Consider the following 19444-nt stretch of genomic DNA (forward strand, 5'->3'; position numbering starts at 1 on the left):
TCTTTGCAAAAGTTTATTTAGCTAGCTTTTTTGAGGTAAAGTGGCCTACATTTAAAAACAGATTTCACATATTTTTCTGCTTATAAATGTAAGTTATGAATTATATAAAATTTGGAGACTATCAAAGAAGAAAATTTGCTGTGATCTCACTAGCTAAAGATAACCACTGTTAATATTTTAGTTAGTATCTTTCAGACTTTCTGATCCACACAGATTGGGTTCATACTCTAGTTATACTTTTTTAAACCCACATTTTCTATTTTTACCTTGAACATTTTCTTAACTTGATTTTTAATAGGTACACTGCATTTTATTCTAAGGATCATAATTTATAGAACATTAATTCTGTTACATTTTAGTTATTTACATTTTTTGTTCTTGTAACTACATTGCTCTGAACTTCCTTTCCTATAATTTTTGATCATATATCTGACCATTTTCTTAGGATAAAGTCCTAGAAGCAAAATGGCTAGAGTAACAGGTGGCTACATTTTAGTGGCTTTTGATTTGAATTACTCTCCAGAAAGCTCACAACAATTTGTATTACTACCACATTTATACAAGAGTGTGCATTACTTGGCCATCTCCATTATAATAGTGAGAGTTAACACATTTTCAAACATTTTCCAATTTAATGGGTGAAAAATGTCATATCCCTGTTGCTTTGAGTTGCATTTAATTGGTAAGGATGAACTTGGTTTTTCTACATATACAGAACAATTTTATAAATTTTCTGTCCATGTTTTTCTTCCATTTTTATTGAGGAACTATCTTTGTAAAAACTGGTGAATGCTTTGCACCCTTCTAGATCTTTAACTCTTTGTAGTAATACACTGCAAATATATTTCCTAGACTCAGTGAGGTTTTAATCGTGTTCACAGGGTTTTGTTTATGTTTTTGACATGCAGGTTCCTGTTCTGGAATCAATCTGTCATGCTTTTCCTTTACAGGTTTGTCTCAAGGATTCTTAACTATTTTTGTGCCTCTGACAGTATGTTAAAAATCTATAGGCTGCTTCTCAGGTTATTTTAATAAAATAAGATATGCAAGAATCCAAACAAAGTACTGAAATCCCCTTGTCAAAATCTTAAAAAAAATTCATGATATAGTAATACTTGTGGTTTTTTCAGTTTTATATGTTTGTAGTACATAATGGTCACATTCCTTGTGAGGAGGTGGTACATGTACATAACACATCTTAATTCTTTTTTTCCCCATTTTCCTCCCAACTCTCCCCTTATTTTTTGACTCCCTCCCCTTTGCCAAAGATCTCTTTACTTCCCACTGTCTATATTTTATTTTGCTCTTCATTTATATTGAGGTTGCTTATATAGGAGAAACCATGTGCTATTTAAATTTGTGGGTCTGATTTATTTCATTTGACATTATGGCAGACTAGTACTCCACTGTGTATAAATATTACACTTTCTTTATCCATTCATATCTTAATGGACATACAGTCCACTTCTAAGTTAGCTATTATGAACTGTGCTGCTACAGATATGGGCGTGCATGTATCATTGTAATATGATGTCTTTAACTCTTTCAGGAGGATACCACCTAGCAGGGGAATAGCTTGGTTGAATGGAATGTATATTTCTCATTTTTTGAGGATTCCCCATGCTGATTTCCATAGTGGTTGTACTAGTTAATATTCCCACCACCAGTTTAGGAGGGTTCCTTTCCCCCAATATCCTCACCAGCAATTGTTATTACTTGATTTCTTGATAACAGCCATTCTTTCTGGCATAAGACGGAATATCAGTGTTGTTTTAATTTGCATCTCTCTAGTGTTTGTGCTCTTGAACACTTTTTGAAGTATTTACTGGCAATTTGTACTTCTTCTGAGAAATACCTGTTTATTTTATTTGCCCGTTTTTAAGTTGGTCTTTCATTTGGGGAGTGTTTAATTTTTCTGAGTTCTTTATATATTCTAGGTATTAGTCCTCTGTCCAAAGAATAGCTGGCAAAATCTTTTTTTCCACTCTGTAGGTTGACTTATCATTCTGGTGATTGTTTCTTTTGCTGTGTAGAAGGTTTTTAATTTGAGTTGAACCCACTTGTCACACTTGATATTAGTTCTTGTGTAACTGGGGTTAATAATGCTTCTTTATTAACTCAAGTAAAGAGAGCTAGTGACTGCTCTTATAATCACAGGGTTTTTTTTAAATGGTACTGAGGATTGAACCCAAAGCCTTCACAGTGAGCTCTATTTCCTAGCCCTTATTTTTTATTTTGAGACAGGATTGGGCAGTTTGGGATATTCCTGCCTTAGCCTACCAAATGCTGGGATTATAGGCATATGCCACCAAGCCTGGATAATCATTGTCATTTGATGAGTGTAAGAGATATTTTTAAATACTGTAACCACCGTAATGTGACATAAGATGTGCAATTCCTGTTAGTGACAAAGCTATCATTTCATTGCTGTCAGAGATTAGTGAAAATTAAGCTGTTATTTATTTCTCACCCAGCTTCCTGGATGTCAGAACTCTTCCCAGAAGGCCAACAACTCTAGCTTGGTGAGCACCTGGAGGGACTTCAGAAATTAAGTAGAGGCAATCTTGTCTCATCTGCTTTTTCAGCCATGATAGTTCAATATCAGGCAAAGAGGTATTTTCTCCATCTGTTAAAATCAGCAACCTCTTTTTAAACTATAAGTTTTACTTAACATTATTAGAAAGAGTCTGTTTCTAAGCTTATTTTGGAAGTGGGCAGAGGTTTTGCAACACAATAATATCCCTTAAATTGGTTGGAAAGTCATTTTTGTGGTTTTCTCGGGGTGTTAAATTATGGTAATTAAATCAATAACATGTAAGTTGTTTCTTAAGTAAATGTAAGATATTAAGATCTGGTTTCAGAGTCACAGAGCTGATTTCTTTGCTGACAGATCTTTCCTTTGGTGGAACACTCCAGAAGTGGCAGCTTCCTCCTTGCAGAGTGTGAAACTGAAGGATGGAGAGAAAAACTGAGCAGAATTGTCTGCGATAGCTCCCACCTTTCACTGAAGCCCTTTGGAAGTGAAAAGCTAGCTGACTATGCTTGACTAGTTTGCCAGCAACCATGGGACCAATCTTAGCTTTACCTTCCTTTGCACTTAAGCTATATCTCTCAAGGATTTTTTTCATCACTCTGAATACTCCAGATATTACGATGAAAACCACTATTCTCTCTTTAAAAGGTGTGGAAACATATCACCAAGTACAAAATAGCCATGAAAAAATGTTCGGCATCTCTGTCCATTGGAAAAATGCAAATCAAAATAACACCGAGATTCTACCTTACTCCAGTAAGAATGGTTATTATTAAGGACTCAAAAAATAACAAATGCTGTCAAGGATTTTGGGGAAAAGTAACCCTTGTACACTGCTGGTGGGAATGTAAACTAGTAAGACTATTATGGAACCAGTATGGAGATTCTTCAAAAAATGAAAAATAGAAACTCCATTTGACCCAGTGATTTCCCTTCTTGATATCTTCCTCAAAGAGTTAAAGATATCATGTTACAGTGATATATGCATACTCATATGTACAGCAGCAAAACTCACAAGTGCTAAATCATGGGAAAGGCCTATATGTTCATTAGATGAATGGATAAAGATTTTATGGTAAATACACATTATGGAGTAGTACTCACCCATAAAAAAGAATAAATTTGAGTCATATATAGCAGAATGGATAGATCTTGAGACCATAATAAGGCCATAATACAAGTGAAATAAAAACAGAAGGTTAAGTATCACATGGTTTTTCTAACATGAGAGCCCCCAAAGGTAAATAATTGAAAGAACAAAATAAAAGAGATGGAAGGAAACAGGGAGATAGACTCTATGGAGATAGGAAAGGGATCTGGGGAGGGAAGGAGAGAGGGGAGTAGGGACAAGGAGGAGGGGGGTTAAAATGAATCAGACATGATATGAGTATGTATGTGATTATGTATAATCATGTCCAAAATGAATGTGATTATGTATAACAAACATCTAATACTACTAACAAAATGTTTTCATAAGAAGTTATACTGAAAAAAACCCCTCAGATTTCTACACATACTATTTTTTACGTGATTCTGCATTGCTGACTGCTGCAATTGGTCTGAATCTTCATGTCCTTCAATAACGTTAAATGCTTTCTTACACTGAGAACTGCAGAGATTGGTCCCCTCTTGAAGCAAGTCCTCTGGGAGGGGTGGCAGATGGGACAGCTGAGGTTCTTAGTGTCCTTTCTTTCATTTTATTCTTAGACCAGCAACATCAGCATTACCAGAAAACTTGTTAAAAATGCGAATTCCTGAGCCTCACTCTAGACTGTTGAATTAGAGAACTTGTTTTATTAATTAAGCTCTTCAAGTGGTTCTACTCAAGAATCACCAGTCTAATACACTAGCGGAGAACTTGAGTTACAGATTTCCAAAATGATGTGTCAGAAGACGGGCTAAAAGCCTAAGGGAGGAGTTGGCAGGAGCTTGGAGAGGGTAGAGAGCAGGTCTGGACGCAGAATGGGGAAAGGGAAATAGAAGCCAACACTGTCCTACTGGGAACCAGGCCCATGAGGACAGGGTAGGATGGATAACCCCGGCGCTGGCTGGGATAAAGAGATGCCAGAAAAATGTGTGAACTCCACTCACTGGCCACTGACCAGAGGTCACAGAGAAAGGCATGAGGCAATGCAAATACTGTGAACATTAAAATTGATGGTAGTCCAGATAGTACATACAGAGGGCTTATTCTATGGCAGGTATCATGCTAAGCAATCTAAACAAATTATCTTATGAGTGCTCACAAGAGCCCTGACGGAGTTATAAACATTTCCTACATATTGAGCTGAAAAAACAGGGACACAGAGAGGTCACATGTCCAAGACTACAGTGAGGGAGGTGGGAGCTCTGCAGTCTGAAGTCAACACTGGGATTATTTCCTTCTCCGTTATTTCCTTCTCCTTATCCCTAAACATATGAAAGAGCCAGCGTCTGTCTAGTAACATGGGGAACATCCACGCCTGTTGCCAGCCTAAAATAAGCCTGTCCCATGTGTAAAGTCTTCAAGAGTAATTCCTGGGAGGTAACTGGGGAAACAGCACAGAGATTTATTCCAATGAATCCAAAGGATGTTCTCATTTTGCATTTAGGAGAGGGTAATGAGCTTTGCCTTGTCTTTAACAAGGCCAGTATCACTCAAGTGAATCTTTTAAAGGCCAAGATATGTGGTTCATTTTTAAGCCAGTATAAATATATATGTTCTATAAACTAGGTTAGGAAAGTAATTCGATGAAGTGGTAGTTGTGCCATTAACATAAAACAGTGGTAATTACACTGACAACAGTTTATGAATAGAACACTTATTAAATAATATATAATATCCAAAGATCTGGTTTCAGAGACAGAAAACTAATTTCTTCATTGAAATATCTATCTTTTCTTTTGAACACATTGGAAGCAGAGGCAAATCAGCCTGCAGAGTATAAGAACATTGCTGAGAAACGGGATGCATGGAAATTATTATTCTTTAAGATGTGCCTCCCTTATTTGAAAGTCTCGTACCAGGGTTTTGACTATTCTCACAGAACCCGCTCATCTGGGTAAGGCTAGCTACGGGTGGAGTGCTGCACAGAGTTAATACAATACATCACAAATCATGGTTTATTGGTCGAGTCCCATTCTCCGGGCTACATGGGCTGGGATGGCTTTGTTGGAGAGCAGTGGCTACTGGGTGAGTGGGCTGGACACATTGCGTGAGGAAGACTGTACCAGCTCTCACATCAGGGCCTCCTGACCATACTTTGTGGGTCTTTCACAGGGAGGTAGTGACTTCTGGAAGGGATGTCAGAAATTCTTCTGAGTGTGGATTCTTGCTGAGGTGACAGGTGAATACTACAGTGGTCTGGTTTTTAAGCTCACTCATAAAGGTATAGGTATGACAGGATAAGGGGAGAGAGAAAGCCTCGCCCTGTGTGTAGCTTAGCAAGGGTTCTTTCCTACCAAGGTAAGTGGCATACACTTCTCAGTCATCACCTGCACAGGCAGGGCTGGCTCCTCGTGCCACGATGGGTCTTATAATCTTCTCAGCTCTTGCTGCTGCCCTGGACACCATGAAGATAACATGGGCCTCACTCTGTGGATTTCAAGTACTTCCACAGGAACAGGAAGACAGTCTGGGGAGGGGCTCTCACCTGCTCCTGTGGGGGTGAACGGAACTCCCTGGTCTTCCGGGCAGTGAGGGCTGCAGACATGTTCAGGGCCTGCATGAGCTCGTTGTAGCGGAACTTCTGATTTGCCTGCAGCTTGGAGACATAAATGTCACCAAATGCCACAATGGCCTCCACTCGGTGCTGCAGCTCACAGTCACACAGATAGCTGAGGAGCTCACACATCTACAAAAAGTATATATGTGTACATGGTAATTAACATCACTTTATGTATACAGGCGAAGATTCCAGCACCCCCATTTTACAGATTAGGATACTGAGACTAACACAATTGAAATAATTTGTCCAGGGTCACATAGTAAGTAACCACAAAGCTATTACTTGTATCCAAGTCAGCCTGAATTCAGAGACCAGCTATTCACCATTAGGCCAGGGGAATAAGAGAGAAAAGAGCTCCCTAGAGGCAGAGTACATTTGTTTATGGAGAGAAAGAATGGTATTTCCAAGAAAATGTTTTCAGAGAGCTCAGTACGACCACCTTCCTTTCTGATGCCTTCCAGTCCTGGAGGATGGAAAATTGGGATGTTTCTTGTCCTTCCCATCCGTCACTGTTGTCACTGATCTGCACTGTCTGTGATTAGTTCTTTGGTGGTATTATTATTATTATTTTTAATTATGATTATTATCAGCACTGTAAAAAGAATTGTAAAGCTTTTTAAGTTGCTATTTTAAAAGATACTAAAACTGGGGGCCAGATAAGTGTAAGAAGTTGGGGGAAATAAGAAACCTAGGAGCATTTTGCACTCAGGAAGCTTTTCAATTATACTCAGCCATGCCTCACTTAATGACAGGGGTGCATCCTGAGAAATCCATCATGAAGAGAGCTCCCTGGTAACATCACAGTGTGCTTACACAAGCTACAGTGGTTATGACAGCACCAGGCGATGTGATCTCATGGGACCACCATCATGTAGGGTCGCTGTTTATTGAACTGTCATTATGGAGCACACGACAGTGCCTCTAAATTGAACTTCACTTTAAAAACTCCTGAACTGGTGATCACAGATACTGTTTTCCAGTTATTATCTGTGCAAAAAGAACTTCACTTTCCAAGCCGGGAACTTATGCTAAATGAAAGCCTTGGCCCTACATCACAATAGTACATTTATATGTTTCAATAAAATACCTAGGACACATATGTATAAAAATTTTTATCCCTCCTGTATACTCAATGTTTTGATTAACCGATCACCTACAAATCCCATCACATTAGATAAGAGAGCTTTTACTGTAGGTTACCTTGCTATATTTTATGATAAAACTTATTTTATATTCTACTTCATGAAATATATTTTAATATTATATCATCTGTATTTTACAAATAATAAAGCTAAGGGTCTGGCTGGTTATTGACATAACCAGTCCATAGAGCTAGTAGGCAGCAAAGGGGAAGGCAAGGTCTGAATCCTATGATTCCTATGAATGGTTGAGCCAGGCTCCCTGTGCTGGGATAGACTGTCCTGTCCTGTCCTGTCCTGTCCTGTCCTGTACTATTCTATCCTTTCTCTTTTCCCTGTGCCCATTTTAAAAGCTATCCTTGGCCTATGACTGAGGTTAGCTAATATCTGGAAAAACTCTTTTCAGTAGTGTTGAAAGTTCCTACATCAAGCTAGGGGTGGTTTCCAAAGTGTGGCTGTCCTCTGTAGCTTGGGTGGCAGTTTTATGAATGCTGGGCTATCAGGGCTGTGTCAGTGTGACTGTGTGAACACAGCGCCTGATGAGAGCAGATGGGGGTGTGGTTCCCTAGAAGGCAGTTCCTTGGGCTGCTCTACAGTCAAAGGCTCCTCCTTCTCTCTAGACACATAGCTTACAAGTAGGCACTTGAGCTCCAAAGGCTAACAGACAGGGGCAAACCCATCACTGGAGAACATTTCAGCAGCATGTGTCTTATTGAAGAGGGTTAGTTTACTCACTCTGCCTAAGGGAGGCGGAGGGGAACAGGCAGAAATGAGCTTCAGCCAGGCGCTCTCCTCCTGAACATCTCTGCTGCACTCTTTCTGCATTAGGTTGGAGCCAGTACCCACAGTCCTCCTTGCCACCAGGGCGTGCCCTTCTCCCTCCGACCCTTTCCCAGGGAATGAGCCTTGGTGCTGGGAGTTACCTGCAGCTTGACGGACTCAGGTAGTCGGGTCTGCAACAAGCCTTTGACTGGAGCCTCCTTGCTGGCCTTTTCCCCAGCCTCCACTGCCTTTTCCTCCACTTGGGTCACTTCTTCTTTTTCTGCTCCCTCCTCTGTCTCCCCACTGTGCTCCCCAAAGACAGAGGGATCAATCAGGAGCAGGATCTGGCGAACATCATCATCATCAAAAACGCCTATGACCAGCAGAGTTCCAATGAGCTTCAGCACAGGCACAAACTGGAACTCGATGGACCCCCCAACGGGGTCTCGGATGTGGGCCCCACTACAGTGCACTGCTTCTGTCAGCATGCTCAATGCCTTTGTCTTGAGAATCTCCAAAGGGATCTCAGGGCTCTGTTTCTGGTGCTCCTCACTGGTTACAACGAAGCAAGGGGTAGAAAACCTGAAGCCTGGCTTAAGGCACGTTCTCAGACCCACCCCAGGAAGCCCATGCCTCTTGGACTCATCTGGGTATAAGCGGATATTCCTAGTGGTGCTGGTGATGGGGATGATGTACTCATTCTTCATCATCAGCTTCCTCTCCTTAGCATTGGCCAAGTGGATGCTGATGAGCAGGTCATAGAAGCCAGACCGCAGGAGGCCTGGGAGATACTTGTTGTCAATAGCATAGAAGAGTTGAGAGAGATCCACGTGGCTGCACAGGGCGTAGGCAACCCGGCTGTTTCCCAGAGCACACACGGCGCTGTACAGCCTCAGTGTGTGGTAGTGGAACCGCATCAGGTCTTCCTGCTCACAGAGCTCCAGGATGTCCACACATCTGCGAGTGCACAAACAGTGAATCAGTCTGTGGGAGGAGGTGGCACCAGGATTCAGCCTAGCCTTGCTCTCTGAATCCCAGGGATTTGAACCAGACTAGCAAAATCAGAAGGGGTAAAAGGATGCAGCAGTCTCTGCCCCATTTTCTCTAATGGGTAACCACTCCTCTCTTGATGCCACTCCACATTCTAGTTCCTGATAATCTACCACATCTAACTATAAGGCTGTCAAAAGCCTATAAAACTTACAATGTACTGGCTTACTAAATATGAAAGTTCTTTCAATTACAGAAAACTCCAAAGCCCCCAAATAGAAAAACGTTTAGGTGTAAGAGCGGGTGACTTGGTGTTTGGTGTAGATTCAACTGAATCCGCCATTTTCCAGATGCTCAGAAGACGCAGCTGAGCCTTCTGTCAATCTACCATCAATGTCATCTGTGTCATCTCAACTGTCCCTGGAAAAAAATCTACCTGCTTTTTTCCCCCCAGAGATGGGTCAATGATTCGATTTTCAAACACAGTATTTCCCATCAGGTTTTAAAAGTGATTTACTAAAAGTGTTATTCTACTACTTCTACTTTTAAATATAACAAGGGCTGCTAAATATCTAGGACCAGATTTTTTTATATAAGAACTTGTCCACTATGCATACAGCACTAAAATATATTTGTATATGTCACAATGGTTATAATCTGAGGTCTCTTTTATATATGACCATTTTGGCCTTGAATCACTCCCTTTTCACTTCCTTTTCTCCTACTTTCAATCCAGTAGAAAAGTATAGGCTTAGAGATGGCCAATTCCAAAATTCATTTATAGAGGACAAGCTTTTCTATGAATTTCTACACAAAGTGTACAAAACGTGCTAACTTTACTACTTTGTCATACACTGGCAATCTCTTTAACATTTACAGACTGGGTCTTGTAAAATTTGGACTTATTTGCCCATTATATATACTATGTACACAGTAAAACAAAACCCACAACACATACCGAAAAATGGTGTCTGAGAATGTCCAAGTTCAGCACACTGAACATAGTACTTGCTGAGAGCAGCCAGCAAATCCAGCATACTTGTTCCTTCCTGACTTAGAGGTCCATTTGTCTGTGTGTTGCTTGCTTGTTTGTGAGGGTCCCAGGCTCAGGCTTTGAGATCTGCTTAGACTTTTAGTCTTACTCCTCATCCTGGACCCGGTCACCTACTCTTCCCTGCACTTGCTTGCCCTGCTGCCCTTGGTCCAAGGGGAGATCTAAGTGGCGGCTGTGAGGTGGCATACACTGCCACTCTACATCATTCTGTTTTTTAGTAAAGAGGTCAAGGAATAACAACATTCACAATAATAAAATTTAGTTAATCATCATTATGTCCATGAACTATAGCAGATTTTATCCATACAATCTCATTTTATCTTCTCCTAGAAACACCTCCGGTGGGCCCTTCTCACAGTGTGGCAGAGGAGATAGGTTTGGAGAACATGGGCAATTTACCCACCAGCATGCAGCCACAAAGTGTTGGTGCTGGGACTGAACCCAGGCTGTAATCTGAGTGCCTCTTAACCAAGGGACAGCAGGAGCTTAATTCCTGGTTTTCTAAGTCAAACCAAGCATGTCTCATTCTTTCTCTCTTTACCAAAAATAATGTATATTTCAGAGTTACTAAGTTTTTAATGAAGTGTTCCTTTATCCCAAGCACTGGGAGCTACAATGAAGGCCATATAGCAGGCACATCTCCGGTTCCTGAGTAATGGAAGTGAGAAAGGGGAAGAATAAACACTGAAATACTGGGGAAATCAACAGTTATCTTGGGCCTGAGCAGGGTCCAATGAGGATGCTCCCAGCTCCCGGCTGGGCTTGCCTGGCCTTGCCTCACCTGCCTCCCTGGCCTCCCCTTGCTCTGCAGGCCTGTGCAGTACCTGTTCTCCTCTGGGATGTGGAGGGCCATCATTTGCAGGGGCTCCAGGCACTGGACCACCCAGCCATGGCGCTCGCTCACCCGCTCTGTCTCCACCTTGAGGAAGCTGTTGGGCATGCGGCTCCAGAGCACCGGCTGGATGGTTTGGACGTCCAGCCGAGGAGGACACTGGGGGACTGGGTTCTTCTCTTCACTCTTAAATATGGCCGCAGACAAAGGCATTGCATTCTGGGACAAGGTGAAAAGGCATTAGAGAAGAAAACGTGCAAAACACACACAATCCAGGTGGCTGGATCATGCACCTGCCCCATGATTATCAATAGGATTATTATAAATTAAAGGGAGACATATGTGTCCAGGGGACCTCTAATGGCTTTGCTAGCATCATTAGGGCCTTAAACAGTGGGTTTTATGAGGATTAATTTTTTCAGCACTTATCAGAGGTGGGGAGAGGAGAAAAGGAGAATGCATGATCTGTTAACTGAATTTCCCAGGAACTTGTAGGGACTGGGTGGAAGACAGGGATGGTTCAGAAGCTAGAGAATTCCTCTTGTCTTCTGAGGCCTGGAATTTCCCCCCAGTGGTCACTGCTACCTTCTCTTGTTAGACGAGGGGACAGATAAATACCTTCAACTTCCCAAGTTCAAACTGAAACAGAGATGTGCTCGTAGGCTGCAGGAAAACAGCTGGAAACACTTTCGTGTTGGGTTCCACCTGGAAACCAAAACAAATTGAGACATTTTCCCAGAGCAATAACATCTCAGCTTGTTAAACTGTGGGGTGTTTTACTCAGTACTCACATTTTACTCTCAGCTACAAGAGGACAGCTAGTTGGCTGCCCAGAAGTTCTTAGAGATGCAGTGGAGATTGTCATGGTTCCCTACTTTAAACTCTCTCTACTTTGGGCTAAACAATCTCACATCCTTCCGCTTCCTTTCTCAGTATCTACAACCTGCAGCAGGGGGACAGTCAAAGGTGAAGAGCTACTCACTCGTCGCTAAAGGCAAGGCCTGTTGATGACTGCTGAACAACATGATGTGCTTGTTCTTCTGAGCAGAGACACCTGGCACCTGGCAGTACCATCATTTACCAGGCCTGCCTGGAGAAGATGACTCAGGATGTTTTCTGAGGGCTAATCTACTCTGGCAAGCAAGACCAGGGACACTCAGGGGCAGGGTTCTTAACCTCAGTACTACTGACATTTTGGGCCAGGTGCCTTTTTGTTGGGAGGCCTGGCCCATCTTGCTCTCTCTGTAGCACCTGTCTGTAGCATGCTCTACCCTACCACAGTCATGATAAACCAATACGGTCTCCTGACACTGCCACTTGCCCCACTGGGAAAGAAGCATCCCCAGTTGAGGACTGCTGACATATAGGCAAAGACCATGAGGTGTTTCACTATAATAACACTAAAAATTGCTCTCTCCAGAGCTCATCTCTCCCTCAACCCTCTGGGCTCCTCTGTGCTTTTCTTCACCCTTTTATCACTCTTGTCAATTTTAGGCTTTATATTAAAGGACTTGATAGTCACTAATCATCTTTTAGCTCCATCTAAGGTGAGGCATGAGGATTTACTTACTCATGGAGTCAGGGCCTCTAGCATTTGCTCACTTGTGCTGTAGGAGAGGACTCACAGCAGAGCAGCTCTACAGTGTTTGTAATAGTCTGTAGGAGACGATGAAGACATGAATTCTACTCTCAGACTGAGACTTTATTTGTATACCTGAAGCCTTTTGTTTTTAAGCAAATAAAGACACTAAGAAATTCCTGCCCTTCTTTTTGTCTACAAATGGTGGATGTGTTGGACAAGTGTTACCAATGACTAATTTAATTGTATAATCTCGGCTAGAATCTGTTTTGTTTCTCACAAATAAAATGTGGCAAAGATGTGAGGATCATCACTTCCTAGATTAAGTCATGTTGCATAAGAGTGCATGTCAGCAAAGCGGGGAGGAGATTCTCCAGCTGGCTGTAGAGAAATAAGCCGCCATGTTGTAAGGGGGCCCATGACAGGGTCACATGCCAAGGAATTTCAGAGGGGCTCAGAGTGGCCCGGCTGTGACCATCATGAAAATGGGACTCCAGTTCTACAAATGCAGACACCTAGATTCTGCAAACAACCACATAAATTGGAAGAAGACTCTGAGCTTTAGAAAACTCTGCAACCTGGCTGACTGGACTGTATCCTTGTCTGAGCCAAGTAGAGGACTAAGCTAAATTGTGCCAGGCTTCTGGCCCCCAGAAACTATGAGTTCATACAGGCATGTTATTGTAAGCCACTATGTCTGTGGTAGTTTTAATGTGGCAATAGAAAATGCACCCAGTGAGTTTTCTTTGTGTCAAAGTATTTGGTACAGGCCCCACGTAAGTAATAAGCTTCTTCAACATATTTAGAAATAAGATTGATGGAATCATACATTGTTGTGGCTGTGACATTACAAGATTACATGGTTTTATGCTATCATTCGTTCATGATGAAATAGGCCAGAGTCATTAAACCTCAGACTCAGGCTCAGAAGTGTCATTTTATTACAGGATGATAGACTAACACTTCAGGTGCCCTTGTTTGTTTTACCCCTAATATTTCATGTACTCGTGGGTAGTATAAAGAGATAAATGCCTGTAAAACCAAAGTGTAAAGGTGAATTTTTAAAACCCTATGCCTGCAATAAGCCTAGTGAAGGCCATTCAGCAAATGGGTCAGTATCTATTATGTAGCTGCTTTTGGCAAGCCCTGAGTTTACAGTAGTCAAAGACCTCAATAGGAAATTCTTGTTTGATGCTCTTCTGGCTTTGGCTGTGAGGCAGGGGCTGTCTCTGCTCTGGCCTCCAGATTTTTCAAATACCCAATGTGTGACATTCAGAATAACTTTATACCCTCAAGTCATTAGAATGTTCAGAGCTTAGGTGTCTGACAAGATTTCATCTGGACCCAAAGTTAACCCATGAATCAGTGTTCATGAGGAAAGAGAAATGCACTCATTAGAAGGCTTCCTGTGCTGATCTGAACCACACCAACTTAGGAGCTATACACTCAACAAGTGGCATCTTTTCAGGTCCCTTAGCACTGGTTCCTGAAAACTTCATAAACTGCTCAACTAAATCCCTGAAGGGAGAAGGTGGTTTGAAAGCATGTAGGATTTCCTGGGGTAAATTTATTTCTACTATACAAAGCACATGTCCACCTCAGTGAGCAATGAAGAGTTCTCATCAGTAACTAAAATAGGAAAACACAAATGTAGATTCAGGAGGGTGTACAAGAGGATAAAACCAGTATAGCACCGCTGGCGTGGGGCACACAATTCCAGAAGGCTCTCAGGAGCCCTGGGGCTACTTCTGTGATGATGTTACGTTACTTGGCTAAAGGGGTCTTGCTGATGTGAATAAAGCTATTAAACAGTGAACTTAAATAGGGAAATCTTCTTGGCTTCATCTAAAGGGCCCATTAGAGGGCCCTTTAAAATCATGGATTTTCTCTCGCTGGGAGCAGAAGGGAAAGTGAGAAAGATCCAAACTATGAAAATAACTGAGTGTGCTACTGAGGGCTTTAAATACGGAGGGGACTACATGAGAAAAAATAAGGGTACCCTTTGGGAGCAGAGAATGGCCTGGTGGTCAGCAAGGACACAGGACCTCAGAACATCACACAGACAGTGCAGAGAACTAGGTACTGCCGACCACCTCAACAAGCTCAGAAATAGATTCTTCCCGGAGCCCACAGAGAAGAACCTGGCTCAGCTCCCCAGACACCCTGATTTTGGCTTTATGAGAACCTGAGGGCCCAGGCGAGCCTACAGAATTGTGAAATAATAAACACAAGTTGTTTTAAGCTGCAAATTTTATGGCAACTTGTCAGACAGCAATAAAAAGGTGGATGCAAGTGATTTCCCAGCCAAGTCCGTTAGTCTGACAACAAATCTTAGCAAGCGCTCACTAGGGGCCAGGTGCTGCTTGATGCACAGTGAACCCAACATGGTTTCCACCCTCCAGACTGCACCTGTTGGAGGAGCAGGGTCCATTCCAATGGAAGAAGCATTGAGTCTGCTTCACCACACTTCATGCAGTCTTTTCCTTTTATAGTTGAATCTCCTTTTATCACCAGATGATCCATTTTGTCCTTGTGGTAATAGATATTCTGTTTCTAATCATGTGTGAAGGTCAGGACACAGTAACTGGACAGATAAAAAAACTACACTGTCTCATAAATCTGAATCTCACTGCTGTTCCTGCCCTCAGCCATGGCAATCACTGAGGAGTATTTCTTGAATGTACATTCTAGTTCTCATTTCTCCACTGATTGCATTAAGTGGGACACAAAAAGATTTTCAAATTGCATAGCACTATTTAATGGGGAGGTTTAAAAATACTGTTTGAGAGAATCCTCATTATTTTGGTGACTTTTCCTCTCTCAATTGAAAGCCAGTGTGTAAATATTGCTGGCCTGCTTCTCTTGAGATAATTGAAAAATGAAAATGGTTACAGCTGTAGAATAATAATGATCTCACTGCCAGAGACCAGACATATGGCTGGACCTGTTACTGCCTTGCTGGCTGTGGCAGGCGCTGGCTGGGTGTGGGCTTCCTGAGGGTCTGGATGGAGCTCCGATACTCTGCTACTCCCACAGCACTGCTTTGGGCAGTCACACTGGGGCCACTGGGCAGAGGGGGCAGCTTTTATGTGCATGTGGTAAAGAAGACCACTTGAGGAGAGGTGCTGACACCCAGCTCAGCAAAGACAACCATCCAGCCTACTGTCACCCCGGAGCCACTGTGAAAGATGGGATGAAGCTGCCACAATGTCCTCTTGTTTGTTGCATCTCTACCTCCTGGGTTGCTCCCTGAGGCAGGCAAGTCATTGCTGCTTGCAAGTGCCATCTTCTTATTGCTGTTTTTAATTCATTAATACTTGTGGACCTCCAAAATCCAACTAGCTTTAAAAGTCATTACATGCTCTCAGTTTCCTGCAGCTCAGGGAGACCCTTTAATTCAACTCATTTCAAAAGTTAATGGGAAAAAGCGAATGGATTCTGAAGGACGGCAGTAATGTACATAAAGCACTTTCTCAGAGGATTTGGAGCTGGGAGAGGTAGAATTGTACAAAAATACTAGACTGTCTGCTACCTCAAAGCCTGGCTTCACAAACGCCTCTTTCTGGAAATGGCCAGTGGGGCCCCAGCTGCGGGCCCCAGCTGGCCAAGTGTTGGTGATTCAGCTGTTTCCCACAGGAGGACGAGGCACAGAGAGTTGTGCACTGTAGGAGACGCTGTTGAGACAAGGTAGCTGCCTCCATCAGAGGGCTGCCCTCGGCCCCCAACAAGAGGTTGGTCTATCCTTTCTCAGTCATCCCAAACCTATCCTTTCAGGTTTGGGGTCCTGCTCTGTCTGTTCCCTATCTGACCTCATACCTCCAACCATGGACCACACAGATAGAAGCTGAGAAGCTTTTCAGCCCAGAAGCTGTAGTCTAGGGCTAACTGAGGAAACATGGCTCTCATCCATTATATAATAGCTGTGGTGACCCTGGAAGACTGCTGACTTTTTAAAATTCTGCAAGGTACTCTCCTGCTCAGAAGCCTTCAGTACCTCCCAACTTTCTATGTATAATTGCTTACCTTTCCAAATGAATTTCTCACCACTAGTCATAAAAGCCCCAGCCCCTTCTGTCCACTGATCCTCAGACACACCATATCCTTCCCTTACTGCATGAATGCTTCCTGTGCCATTTGCTGAATCTAGACTACTCCTCTTTCTACCTCACAAGCAAGATTTCTCAATGAGCACTTTCCTGAATGCTCTTGATGGGTAGAATCTCCTTTTCCCTGTGTGACACTTTCTGTCTACACTTACATGTGACTTTTTATTCTGCCCTTGGAGTGGTGAGAATGTTTAACATATAAATTTAATTCCTCAACCTTGCACTTTCCATGATAGGTGCTATAGAACTCTAGGCTCACAGAATATTTACCAATGTTAAAAGTTAACAAAATTCTTTTCTTAGTGAAATAACTTTAGAAATGCTTGGTTAAACAGGTTTCTTTCCAAGGTATTTCTCTATATTGTGCTAATATTCACTGCAAAACTTCAAAAGAAGGATGTAACATGTAGCATTTTCCCCAAGCTTATCTGGCCATCAAGAATGAAGAAATCAGGATTTCACAGTTAATGACAGGTAAATCTATATTTATATACCTGAAGGGCTTCCTGAGTATTTCTGTAAAGTTCACAGTCCACTAAACAGGGAAACACATTATTTACATAAATATATTTTCAAATAATCAGATAAGGCAGTATTCACAATCTTTTTTGGTCACCAGGGACTGGTTTTGAGTAAGACAAGTTTTTCCATGAACAGAGGTAGTAGTGGTGCTTTGGGGATGATTCAAGTCCATTACATTTTCTGTGCACTTTATTTTCAATAGTATTACATTGTGCACTTTATTTCTACTATTGTTATATTAGATTCTTAGAAGGTGCATACACTTAGATCCCTCATATGTACAGTTCACAGGAAGGTCACACTTCTATGAGAATCTAAGGGTGCCACTGATCTGACTAGGTGGAGCTCAGACAGTGATGTGAGCAATGGGGGGCAGCTGTGAATACACACAAAACTTTGCTCACTTTCTTACAGATCACCTCCTGCTGTGCAGTCTGGTTCCTAACAGGTTGTGGACCATTATCCCTAAAAGTATCCAAAAGAAATATGCATAACCTTTTTTGCAAAGGGAATACATGGCAAACTAATAGTTTCTATAGGTTTCAATTTCTTAAAGTGAGCAGTATTTCTATTCACCTCTTAAATCTTTCCTCTTGTATAGTACAAGTAACATAAAGATGGCAGAGAAATACTTAAAAAATAAATGAGTAAGTTTTTAGAGCTTATTACCAAAGAAAAGCCTTTTCTTTCTCTAGAAAGATGGTCAGAATAACTGGTCAACCAATAAAATCACTTTGTTTTTATTCATTTATTGTTCTTAGTCCCTCATGTACCACATGGCTTCATCAACTAAGAACACTGTGGTGGATATGTGGAATACAGAAAAGAACAAGGAACACAGCCATAAGTAGCAGGTCTGGGACACCACTGTCTATGCCCCAGAAGCTGTCCTTACCTGGTAGCAGGTTCCAAGTTCTTTCCCATTGGCTGAGAAGGACAACATGCCCATTGCCAGATCCACAAGGCAGCCGATCTCCAGGTCCACGTTGCTTCGACTTGACCTTTGAGAACTAGCCACAATGTCTCCACCCCATACCATGTAGCAGTTGCTGCGTTTCACACTAGGGGCCAGAAAGTGGGTGGGAGGAGAAGGCACAAATCTGGACTGGGTGGTTTGTATGCAAGACTCAAGAGTGAAATGCCCCAGGAACTTCCCTACAAACCTCTTTGATCAGCCCTGATTAATTTTTTTTAATTCCTTTGGCTTCAACTTAATTTACTCAGGCCTAAGCTACTCTGTTTATGGATGTGGTCATAAAGTAGGTTTCCTCCTTCCAAAGAAAATATTTAGATAACTGTTTCCTGACTCACCTTTGTGAAACAGATGAGAAAAGCAGTGACGGGAAATTTAGGTATAAAGAGGGTGACAGTTTGCCTTGGGCAAGTTTATAGAAGGATTAGGCATAAGAAGCAGAAGCAAAAAACTGGGTTCAGAATCCCAGTCTGACAGGGCAAAAAGTGATACCATAGAAGAAAAGTGGCTTATACTTAGGATGGCAGGCCTGGGACCAGAGAAGTTGTCTCTGATGTTCTCCCACTGCCCAGCTCTGTCTTACCTTGACTTTTGCAGTTCTCTGGAAGTCAGCCTCCTCCACTTCTGTACAAGCGACAACTTAAGTACTTTTACCTCAAACTATCTACCACCTCCCAGAACGCAGAACTCCACTAAGAGTCTTTACACTTAAAAGCAAACTATAATAACCAGAAAGTCTTTACATCTCCAATGTCTGGTTCCTTAACTGTTGGTTTCATACCCTTGGTGAGCTTTAGAGAAGAGGCTCAGTGGCCAAAGTGATTCTCAGCCCTCACAGCGGGCTGTGGCAAGAGACAGCTGATTCTATCTCTTAAGCTTTTCCTGGGGTAGAACATCAGAGGGACCCTGTCCCTTGATGTAACATGATATCACTTCTCTCAGATTAAAGGAGAGAGATGTGACCTCACATGAGTTCTTGTTGAGGTCCTCAGCTGTGGGGGGAGTTTGTAGCTCCATGTGGTGGACAGGTCCTAGATCACTGTACTCTCTCCGAGTTCATTACCTCTCTGGACTGGGGTCTCATTGTTTGGATTAGGATTTCCCAAGGTTTCATCCAGCTCTCTAAGTCTACCACTTTTCCCTGGGAATAGAAATCTCTTTTGCAAACAGAAATTTGTACATATTTCCTCTCCTCTGGGGCACTAGTGTGGTGGCTTCTCAGCATGAATGCACTCAGGCAGAGGCCA

At 42.2% G+C, this 19444-nt stretch overlaps 1 protein-coding gene across 1 annotated transcript in view; it reads right to left on the minus strand.

The window, feature by feature from the left end:
- Nucleotides 1–19444, minus strand: part of Ryr3 (ryanodine receptor 3) — a 547606-nt gene that overhangs the window by 184933 nt on the left and 343229 nt on the right. The window contains exons 32-36 of the mRNA XM_005381167.2: nucleotides 18120–18285; nucleotides 11636–11722; nucleotides 11010–11236; nucleotides 8303–9098; nucleotides 6166–6366 (exon numbers count right to left, since the gene is read on the minus strand). Of these exons, the coding sequence (XP_005381224.1) occupies nucleotides 6166–6366; nucleotides 8303–9098; nucleotides 11010–11236; nucleotides 11636–11722; nucleotides 18120–18285 (1477 nt within the window). The remainder of the gene's footprint in view (nucleotides 1–6165; nucleotides 6367–8302; nucleotides 9099–11009; nucleotides 11237–11635; nucleotides 11723–18119; nucleotides 18286–19444) is intronic.

The sequence above is a fragment of the Chinchilla lanigera genome, unplaced genomic scaffold (assembly GCF_000276665.1).
Source record: "Chinchilla lanigera isolate Chin_1 unplaced genomic scaffold, ChiLan1.0 scaffold00015, whole genome shotgun sequence".
NCBI classification, from domain to species: domain Eukaryota; kingdom Metazoa; phylum Chordata; class Mammalia; order Rodentia; family Chinchillidae; genus Chinchilla; species Chinchilla lanigera.